We start from the raw sequence: 11,793 nt of genomic DNA, 5'->3' as shown, positions 1-11,793 counted from the left end.
GGGTTGGGGTTGGGCGGGGGGAACCAGCAACCCAATGGCTACAGGACGAACCCCTACCACCTGTCACCATGGGTGCTTAACATTGACAATCACAATAATTTCAACCAACCATACTCTTGTGGTCATCCTTCCAGTAAATGTCAGTAGTATCATTTTCACACCATTTATATGCTTTTATAAAAAAAAAACCTTTGTGCAGCTATTTATTCCAATAACAGAACTAAATGCTTGAAAAACGACAAATTTTATGTATGTCACTTTTAAACAACTCTTAAATGAAAGCCCTTTGCCAGTAAAAATCCCCATGATGATCATTAGTGGTCACACAATCTTGTTTTCATCTGAGAAAGACCTCCCCTTCATTAGTCTAAATCTTTCCACTCTTGAGTGTTTCCTACGTACAACTCACACTGGCCTTCCCAAAGTGCTAAACACTGCAGAGGGCTCACGTCTAAATGCTGCAATCAACCACGGCAGGACTCAGAGCCAACTGGGCCTCCAACTTCTTGAACTTTAGAATAAACAGATCCACATGAGATGCGAGGGGAGAGAGGGGAGAGAGGGCGCACGGCCGGTCCATCTGCTGCTGCTCTGCTCCGATCACTCCACTGGAAGAATGTGTGAGCGTGACAGAGGAGGGAGAAGAATATCTTCCATTCTTAAACAGTGGCTCACAGATGAACGCAGACACTGGTCCTTTTCAGTGTCCGCTGAAAATCTCTCATTTACTGTCGTTTAAACTCTGCAACGTGAGTGAGCCGGGAGAAATAAAGCAAAGTTGCTTTAATCTTCAAATCCAAGACGCTATCAGATAACAATGGTTCTCAGATTGCACCTTTTTTAAAGCACTTGAAATCAAAATAACTGGGCGTAATTGAGTGATTTTCTGTAGTTTTTCTTTATGTTTGGAATAAACAGCCCTTCATATGAGAGGTAAAGTCATGTTTTCAAACTTGGACATTCTGAGACAGGTTTTGCATACAGGTCTTTGTCTCACTTGAAACATGTGTCAAGGTTTGCGAGACGAGAAAACAACATGGCTGCCAGACAGTCAGTTTGGGTGCTGTAAGCCACCGTAAACCTGAAGGTGCTGTGACATTCTGAGCTGGTTTTAGCTGTCATTGACGATGCTGTGCAGAAAACTGTTGGGATATAACTGACCACCCTACCACAATAAAGTAACTATGTTACCTTTATGCTGTATATATCAAAAATAAATTTGACTTCACATCATGGCCTATCTAAATGCTTTAAAATTGTCTGTCTCTTTAAGAACCTCCAACCATTTCTGACATTTCCACTTCAGCATGTCATCACAACAATGGCTCATGCCATTTTTACCAGTCTGGTGTAGCTGCGTAGAGGAAAGGGCGAGGGAGGGGTGACGTATGGGGCGGGACCTCGGCTGGGGCCTGAGCTCCAGGGAGGGGCTTTGTGTAAATAGGCGGTGCTTTGTACCAGCAAGCATTTAGGCATCTTCGAATGACTACTGCAGGAGATTCAAGGATGTCTCAAACCTGCATGAATGAATCAAATCAACATTCTGGGTGTGTTTTTTGATGAGGGCCTGACATAATATGGTATAAAGCTCAAAGCATAGTTTTTTTTTTTTTTTACTGTACTTACATGTTTTAAAATTGCTCATATTACTTTAGTAGAAAATAAAAGCAACGGAAAAACAGGGATTTGTATTAAGACTTATTTTTCCACTAAAGTCAAGCTAAATTTCACCTAAGCTTGTCATTGTCAAGGTAAATCTCACATGACTGACTCCTAAGCTGTATAGGAAGGTATTATGGGCTTCAGCGTTATTAAAAGTCAGGGTTTTTTTTCTTTAGATTTTTTTTTTACTTTATTATGTTTTGCACCTGTGGCTGCTGCAGCCTGCATTTCTTTATAAGAGGGCTTTTGTTGTCAAGGCTGGCTGCAATGGGTGAGATGGATTGTGTGTGTGTGTGTGCGTGTGTGTGCGTGTGTGTTTCAGAGGTGAAAGGGGTTGTGAGCAGGCTGTGTGCTGCAACTTACACATGGCCCAGTTCATGAGCGATGGTGAAGGAGGCACTGATTCCATTTTCTTCACTGATGGAGCAGCTGCGGAACGGGTCGCACATGGTCCCAAGCTCTGCAAGTCCTACAAACACACAAGCGAAACAATAAAAAAAATAAAGCCATTAAGCGATCAAAACTGGTGTTTGTTTAGAAAAAAAATACCCCGGGCAGTCATCAACCTTCCTCTCATTTCAGCCACTTCATTTTCCGTCATATTGTTAGTTGACAGCATGGCATAAACTCATTACTAAATAGTTTATGAGCTGAGGCCAGTCAAGTGGAAACTTCATTCAAAGGAATTAGAAAAGGGAGGTATTTTTTGGGGAAGGGAAAAAAATGGCAAAGGTTTACCTAAAGTGTCACATTTGTCTTTTGCACCACATATGTCTTCCCTGAGGAAAAAGAAATAAGAAAAAAGAAAACATTTACATGTCTGTTTGTTTGAACAAATTGGATTTCCATCCAAAACGCTGGCTGATGATAAATGTGTGTGTGTGTGTACCTGGTAATGAGGAGTGCAGTGTCATGGTGGGATGGATGGCTGTCATCCTCGACATTTTGGCTCTGCTGCCAGACGCAGAAGTTGTACAGAGTGGTGGCAGCATTGAAGCTCACAGTGGGTCCTTCCTGTTTTTGGTTTCAATATTGGTCAGTTTTGTAAAGCAATAATCTACAAATTACTTTTTTCTCTTATAGTGGGCTGATTAACGAACAATTTCATTCATTTTAATCAGTTCTAAAGCAGATACCGGTGATGTCATCCAGTTTTTGTTAATCTTTCACAAATCAGCTCTTCATAACTGAGGTTATGAAGAAAATGCTCAAGAAGATCAAAATTAAATTGATGGGAAGAAACATTTTTTAGGGACTAAAGAACACACAGTGCATCCCTTGCAGCAACATCTCACTTGCAGGTGCTTCACAACGGTCTCATTTGTTCTTCAAGGAGACCTCGTGAGATTTGAGACTGACAAGAAATGCAGTGTAATTTCAAACAGGCCCCGCGGACAAAAGACCAAGCCAGGGACACCTGTGATGACGTCAGCCGCGCTGAAGACCTGCATACACGAAGCATTCAGGACCCCCATGCTCACCTGTTCGTTGTGGACAATGACTAGCTTGACGATCATGATGTTAATGAGATTCCCTACGCTGGGGTCCTTGTACACTGCTGCTACCTGTAACAAAGACAAAACACACGGACAAAAAACAAATGCAAACCTTCACTAAGCTTTGCCAAAAATAAAACTGTTGTAAAATAAACACCTTTTTCTTAAACCGTAAGAAAACTAGGAGATTTTTCTATATTTAATCAAACTTGAAGTGGAACATTGCGTTCACACATACGTTTTGACTAAGAATTATAAACCAATCAATAAATGTGAACAATGAGCAAAGCCGAAGCTTAAAGTGCCTGTGACAGGTACATCCTTTAATTAAAAAACTCAAAGAAAACATCTTTATGTTTAAGAAATTTGGCATATTTCACATGGTTTTACCCATTTTGTGACATTACTGGCACATTTTCCTTTGAACTTGGCTCAGCCAAAGTGAAACAGGAAGTGACATCAAAGGAGAACTCTTCAAGACAAGGAACTCCCTCGTCCTTGTTTATTGAAACAATATTATTAGAACTCTGACTCTTCTTTTCTCTCTAGTGACTTATAATAATCGAAAGAAACATCAGATTCTTCTCTACAGACTGGGCTGTCATTTTTTGTAACAATTCTCTGTTCACATGCAGACATTCCCCTTTGTCATCACTTCCTGTTACTTCACATGTGAATAGCTCAACAACTGTTCATCTCAGTGATGTAAAAATCTTTTTTCAATATGATTTCAATGCTATCTTTTCAAATATGCATTCATTTTTTTTACAAAAACTTGTCACTGGCACTTCCTTGAGCACCACTGTCACAGTTGGCCTCCAGTTTCCCAAGACTCTATCCAGTCTCATGACAGGAACTCGTTAGTCCGCTTTAAACATTTACCTTGTCCTAGCCTAAAGCAGGGCAAACATGACCCCAAACCCAACTTGCCTTTGCAAACACTATGTCTAACTGTGACATACAGGACCTTGGTCTGTATCTATCCTCACGCCAGCTTGGAGTAGCTGATACTGTATTAACTAAAGACAAATCCAAAAAGAACAAGACAAAGCTGTAGGTACATGGGATGTTTCCATTCAATGTTTTTACCTAAAGAAATATAAAGCATATTTTCATCAAGATAAGATAAAAAAGTTCAGCCTTTTAGTATTTGAGTCTTCCTTTATTTCATTGAAAGGCATTTTTGAACAAATGTGAGTTTTAAAAAGAAATTAAAAAATATTTAGCTATGTGTTATTTTTCAATGTCAGAAGAATAGCGAGAGACTTTCTGTCTTTATCTTCTTTGTTCACATCTTCTATCTGCATTTCATCCATTGTCCAGTTCATTATCCACAGAGTTGTTTAAATGCATCTTTCTTCTGTTTTGATGTTTTAATGACTTCCTCCTTGTTTATTTGGTTACATGTTTCTAACACCTGTCTTCAGGTTCTAATCAGCACAGATGCAACTTGGTTCCAAGTACTATCCTCAGTTTTTATACTCCCAAGATTTCCTTTATTGGCCCAACTATTTAGTTCTGTTCACCCTGCTCTGCAGTGCCCTTATTTTAAGTTGTTTTTATTTTAATAATAAAAAAAATTGGCTGCACAGTGGCTGTTTTTGATTGTCAAGTGAAGCGCCACCCATTTTATTCTAATTTGATTCTTCACAGCTTCTGTGATTTTTCTATACAACTGAGTGTCGCCTCTATGTAGGCAGGATTGTTTTAGCTGCTCAACACTCCTTTGACGTCATTTTTTGGGCGACAACCAACAATGAAGGACAGCAGGACCAAGATGTGCCTGGTGCTAGATCTATGGCTAGTTTTACGCAGGTTAAAAGTAAGACAGAGAAGGCTAACAAAGACTTATGTTACCAAAAAAATTGGATAAAATGGCAGATTTTAAAAAACAATGATTTTGAAGCAGTTGCTGTCATGACTCCCTGACCATTCAATGGCCTGCAGTCTGCCGACATGGAGACTTAGTAGGTCAAGAATGGAAATGAAGGAGGGTAGGATTACCCAATGGAAAGCCTCTGCACCTACGCCAGGTTGACTCAAGTGGGGTTGAGTTAAGCCCATAGGAAAAGCTCTTATCCTGCATTTGAGTCGTCCTCCACCATGAATGGCAGACACACTTACACCCGATGGTCAACCAATTGTACCTAATGTGACTCCGACCTAAAGACTCAGACTATAATTTTATTCAAGTATAATTTTAAATGCAAGAGTTTTAACAGGGACAGGACTACCCTAGTGCAAAGTATCACAGTTCTTTTATTCGTGCCAAAAAAATTTAAACACCTGCTGAAGAGAAACAGGCATGGCAGAGCTTTTGCTTTGACTTTAAAACCTGGGAATTAAAAACGGACACATTTAACACTAACTGCACTTTTTTTTCCACAAGAAAAACACGGTACTGACAATCATTACTCTTCCTTCAGTTAATGAATGCTTTCAACAAGCTTGTCAGTCATGCTGGTGGGAGACAGACGGCAGAATGAGCACACCGTTCAGGCCGACTGATAAACCACCCTGGTTTTTACACACGTTTTCTACACACAGTTGGTAACAGTGTGAGAAGACTGATTAACAGCTTCCCATTGGAGATAGGACTCATAAAGGTCTCAGGATGCTGAGCAGGACCGAGTCTACTAACAGGGTTGTTTTGATTTATGCAGCAACACTTTGAGGTCACTCTGAGGTTTACAACCAAGATGTCAAAACTGCAAAATCTGACACAGGAAATACTTAAACACAGAGTACAGTTTGGCTCACTACTTTGCACAAATATGCACACATTTGCAATGCAACTTCCTGTTTAAAAGAAAATGTTTTTATTTGGCAAAACCGTTATGTCTTTTAAGTTTGACTGTATGTGGGTTTTTTTTTTTTCACTTGTTCACAGGCAACAGAGTTTACAGCACAGAATAATATTTTTGGCCTTAATTTGATAAAAACAAATCTACAACGTGACAAATAGGTTTTCATTTTTTCTTTAAAGATTTTATTTCTGTTTTTGGACAAGCTGGCAAAATTTGTGTCAAGGGTTAAATAATTTCTTTGAGCAGCTCAATACTATTATGCCACTAGAACAGGAGTGTCCAATAATGACTCTCAAGGGCCACCATCCTGCCCAATAATAGTAGATGAAACACTGCATTATAAAAGAACAGCATTACTGTTTACCTTTGCCTTTTAAATGTGTTTATTTTATTGCATTGAATCATAAAGTTAAAAATTACAGTTGATTTAAAATCTGTTTTTATATTAAATTAAGGGGGTTCATTGGTAAGACTGAATTTCAACAAATGCAAAAAGTTATTTGAGGTACAGTTTTAGTTTTCAATAAGGGCAAAATCTTGTTTACATGGAAGGGTGGGACTTGGAGCCTAGGGTTCCTTTCTGGCTTCAACTTATAATGTACAGTTTTTGTTTCAACAGTTTTTGGTTAATTAACACCCATCACCGTAAAAGGTGAGATCCTTGTGTAACTTATGCCTTGAAGGTGATACACAATCCTTATTGGAATGCTAGTTTCATTTATGTTCCCATAGTTTACTCAGCTGTGCTAGCATATGAAAAGTTAAAAGCAACAAAAAAAAATCACCAAATTCGATCAAAGATAGTTATATTGAAATTGAAATTAATGAACCCAAACTAACAAGCCAACGTATCAATTAAGAAACCGTCATGGGGAAACATCTTTACAGAACTAACAGGATGACGCTAATCTAAAACTTGCACAATAAATAATTTTAGAAACATTATTTTACTTACTACTGACATGATTGTTAAGATGTAGTGTTCCAGGTTGCGCCCGTGGTGTCGCACCATTTTGGCGTCCGCCGTGACCATTAGCTCCACGTAGCGAGGATAGGAGAGGAAGCGCTTGCGTCGCTGATGGGACGTGCTGCTGTTGTTCTCATAAATGTGTTGCTCATCTACCGTGGCTCTGAGAGAGTCCAGCTCCTCTCCCATGTTCCCTCTGCCCTCGAAAGCAGCTGGCCTCTCGGAGTTCTCTGTTTTAACAAAAAATAATAATAATAATAATAAATAAATAAATCTAATTAGTTTCCAACGATCAATTTTCAGTGCAGATTTGAGATATCAAAAATGTTGGGACTTTGAAATCAAATGTTTTTTTAATCATCATTATTCATTTCATATAGACTCTGAAAAGGCACATTACATCCACAGGCTGAATTATTGGACAGAAGCACACCGAAGTTTTATGGCAGAAACCATCCATAAATTCTTGTGTCAATGGAGTATGTAGAAAAACAGTTGTGCTGAAAGATTCAAGACACTGAGGGGCTTTAAAACTTGAATGTTTTAGTTTAGTCAGCTCAAACAAAAAAAAAAATAATTGAGGATGTTTTAACAACTTACTAATGGACTTGGACTTACTAATGGGCAGAGTATGCACTCTGTAAAATATACAACTTCTTAAACAGTTCCATTTTCCTCCCCTCGTCATTATTAGGCAAAGATGAATACCAAAAACCATGCTGAAAGAAACAAATCAAATGTATTTAGTACCATGCTGGAACGTGTTTTTTTTTTTTCTTTAAAGGCCTGAGTTAAATGCCTTCGGCAGCAGTCTCACAGCCAGAATGACAAACATATACTGTACGCCGCATATTCAGTTCTTTCAGCTGAGCCGCACGTGTGCAGCTGGCTCTGAGAGTTAGATTCCTTCACCATGACTGAGGAAAGCTTAAAGAGGGAGACAGAGGCAGAATATAAATACGAACAGATTTTTTTTTTTTTTTTTTTTTTTTTTTTGCATTGGGAGAAAGATAAGGAAAAAGGAAAATTCAACAGATTTAATTAAAGGCCTAGAATTCCCTAAAGGAATTCATATCACTTTCAGGTCAAAGATTAAAAATATTATATAAAAAACTATAAAAGGGAAGCAAAATGTTATTTGTGATCTCACATATTATCACATGTTAGCACATCACGTTGTAGATAATCATGTAAATTTAGATGAGTTATTGCAATCTATGTGTTTGCTAAAGTTGTTTAGCTGTGGAGGTCATTTTGAATTGAGCTGACCAGTTGTTTACATGCAATGATAAATGAATATGGCTTTAATTAAAATCTATAAAGTGGTTCATTGGTTCATAAGATATTTGGCTAACAGGCAAAGAGGGTTGACTTCAATAGTTAATGTCAAGGTTTTACAGTAAACAAAGGTTTGACATGAGTAGTGTTTTGATCATGTGTTGAGATTGACTCTGAGTTATTATCACACCAAACTGTAACCTAATATCTGTAAAAACGGACCGAGTTATAGCCATTAAGATAAGATAAGATAAGATAAGATAAGATAAGATAAGATAAGATAAGATAAGATAAGATAAGATAAGATAAGATAAGATAAACCTTTATTGTCACTGTGCAGAGCACAATGAAATTACAGTTCAGAACACCCATTCACAAGATGACAGAACATAACAAACATAGGAGAACAGGTGACCCAGGTCATGCAGCCATAGGCCCCTGCGCAGAGCAAGGATCATCATCATGAAGACATCATAAAGAGGCGCAACCCTTAAAAGAAAAACTAAATACCACACAAGGATAGATGTGAAAAAAATACAAAACAAAACATCATTATATGTTAACGAAATGTGACACACTATGGTGTTTATTTAAAAAAAAAACTCTGCAGTGCAAGATCACCTTTATTAGCCAGAGAAGTAAGTTGAGTTTAGGGGGACGTGTATCTGAATCCATGAGCCCAAAGAATCTAGTCCCCAATACTCACCCAGCCATAAATCCATAATTTTCAGGTTATTTTCAGCTTATAATTTTAAGCCACGGTGTGAACAAATGAAAATGATTTAACACAGTTGTTTATACTTATAGCAGCTCTTTTTATTCCACAGCTGACCTGCTAAAAGTGGCAGATTTTCTTTTCTGGATCTCTGACAGACGAACTTCAATCTCTGAACTCGTAAAGTTTTTCTTTTTAGTTTTCGCTGTCATTTTTCATGAATGGACACTTCCTTGTATCTGAGGCAGGAAACATAGCCTTATATGGTGTTTTTGGGGTGATAATTATGCTAATCTCCTCTCGCGTGCACGAGCAGCTGGATAGAACAGGTGTAATTTACGCAGCTTATTTACACACTTTTCCTGAAGATAGAAGAGTTTGTTGAATCTGACGTGACATGTTCATACGAACCCTTTGTACGAACAAAAGTAAGAGAAATTTAGGATAAGAATATGAACATGTTCTTGCATGAGGCCCATTGTGTCTTTTTATGATTTTACAATCAGTTGGGTGTGGCCATCTTTAATAATAAAACATAGATAATCGGTTGTAGCTATCCATCTGAGAAATCAACAAAATCCATTCAGTAGTATAATATATCTTGATAACAGACATACAAATGCACATGTGGACATACACACAGGCAAAGCATCACACCTTAATAAAAGTTGAGAAAGAAAGTTCAAAAACTGAAAATTTTAGAACAAAAAACAAGAAATCGTCCATGCTTCACATCCCCTTTTTACAAAAACTGAGCCACAATCATTTAAAGAACTAAATAAAGTGATTTATCAGCATTTGATAGATTTAATTTGTTTTTCTTGCTTAAGCCACAAAATCATTGACCCCACAGTACATCTCATATCAGTAACAGAAACACAGTGGAAACAAATTAAACTATTGAAATCTCATTTAAATCATGTGTTTTAATTATATTATTACTGCTACTGTTGATAATGTCACATAGCAATATATTGTTTTGTGGACTGATGTACTGTATCTGCTGCTGCTGTTACACCTAAATTTCCCCTCTGTGGGACAATAAAGGCTGTTTCTATTCTATTCTATTCTAATCTATTCTATTCTATTCTATTCTATTCTATAATCTGTAAACAGGGTGTTTAGTTCATGTCCTCCAGCACATTTTCTTGTTCCATGTATTTCTTAAGTATTTCTTTCTTCAGTATTTTCATATTATGTTCATGTAACATAAATTACGATGAAAGTTTTCCTTTTTATAGCAGTTCTCAATAATCAAACAATAATTGATTTTAACGGTTTTGTTTTGCTTATGTTTTTATTGTTTGAAACACAATTTGCAGGTATTTTGTAGAATGTGTCCTCTGTCTGTTCTGTTTGCTCGGCTATACTGCAAATGAGGACGCAGTATACGTCTGAGTTTAAAATGAATAAATATGTTACTCTGATGTATTGTATTATTTCTGAAGCGGTAGTTTGAAGTCCATTAACTTACCAGACATATTAGGTGCATTTGCACAGAGTATCAGTATCGGATCAGTATTGCTGATACCAGCCTGAGTTTTACTCAAAATCGGAAAGGAAATTGATGATATCCAGCATCACTAGTATTATTGCTTAATGTGATGCAGAACAAAAAGTTGCTTACAGTCGCTCCATATTGTCTTTAAGTTCAGTGAGAACTGATTTGAGTAGCCATGATATAACAAATACAACCTGAAATACTGGTGTTTTAAACAAACACACAGATGCAGCTAACAAAAAGGTGTTTTTTTTCTTCATTACTTTGTTTCATCACAAATCCAAGAGATTCAGATTTAGATAAGGAGACCACAATATCCACATTTTTAGGTTTGTTTATGAAAACATTGCAAAGTTAAATGTTGCTGAATGAATTTAAGATCACATAGCCATGAGCTGACAGATGATATTAACTGAGCGTCAGTGTTTCTGTGCCAAACATAGTTTTGAGTTCATCAACAACCTCCTCAACTCCGGATAACCCGATTACAGTGAAGAGTCCTATTGTGTTCACCTAACTCAGACTTTCCACACTCACACAAAGACAGATTGTGAGTTTTTATTTATTTATTTATTTATTGTCCAAAATAGAAAGAGAAGAGGAAAAACAACTCATGTGCTCCATGAGCATTCAAACGATGCCCCTCAGTGGGCACACGAGGCAGAGTGTGACTTCCTGGCACAATGGTGCAAAGCTCTTGCTGGTGTGGAGAACCAGCCCCAAGCCAAACCTTCAGCATCAAAACCAGAGCCAAGCTCCTCTGTGCCCATCTACACAATCCGGCCAGCTGGGCCAGAACAGAGCTTTGTATTTTCTTGGAAAAACCTCCCTGACTCCAAGTCCACGACACTAAACCCCTTAAACAGACTCATCAATGCAGTCTGACATCAAAAGGATTATCAAATTGGTGTTGAGACAAAGAGTAAGTAAGTTTAAGCTGGAAAAAGAAAGAAAAAAAAAACCTGTACGGTTCCTGTTATAACAGACTTTGAATCAGCCCAGATTAGCCACAAACAATCTTTCCCAAATCGCCTTAAGCTGAAATCCCCCTCCCACTAGTGAGCTGCCACTTACACCATTAGATGACAGGGGTGACTGCGCAGATTTACCGAACACTCAGACACATGACATCACTCAGCAGGCACTTCTGCCTCATAAATAGACCCCCATCTCTGGGGTCCAAAGATTCACGATGAAAAATAACAACGAATCACAGATTTCTTCTTAAAATAGCTATATAACCAAGAGCTACATACTGCACCTCAATTTAAATCACGAGTTTTTAAAGTCTGCACTAACACATTTGTTGGTTATGTTCACTATGACCAGTAGGATTCTGAGATTTCAGTCTAAATCAAAGACTTCAT

At 37.8% G+C, this 11,793-nt stretch overlaps 1 protein-coding gene across 1 annotated transcript in view; it reads right to left on the bottom strand.

The window, feature by feature from the left end:
* Positions 1 to 11,793, bottom strand: part of LOC106532848 (A disintegrin and metalloproteinase with thrombospondin motifs 20) — a gene marked incomplete at its 5' end in the record, with an annotated part of 105,469 nt that overhangs the window by 76,105 nt on the left and 17,571 nt on the right. Inside the window, 5 exon segments of the mRNA XM_014029003.1 lie at positions 2,026 to 2,131; positions 2,401 to 2,441; positions 2,552 to 2,676; positions 3,144 to 3,227; positions 6,921 to 7,162. Coding sequence (XP_013884457.1) covers positions 2,026 to 2,131; positions 2,401 to 2,441; positions 2,552 to 2,676; positions 3,144 to 3,227; positions 6,921 to 7,162 — 598 coding nt within the window.

The sequence above is a fragment of the Austrofundulus limnaeus genome, unplaced genomic scaffold, assembly GCF_001266775.1.
Source record: "Austrofundulus limnaeus strain Quisiro unplaced genomic scaffold, Austrofundulus_limnaeus-1.0 Scaffold838, whole genome shotgun sequence".
NCBI classification, from domain to species: Eukaryota; Metazoa; Chordata; class Actinopteri; order Cyprinodontiformes; family Rivulidae; genus Austrofundulus; species Austrofundulus limnaeus.
This window is presented reverse-complemented; position numbering and strand designations above follow the sequence as displayed.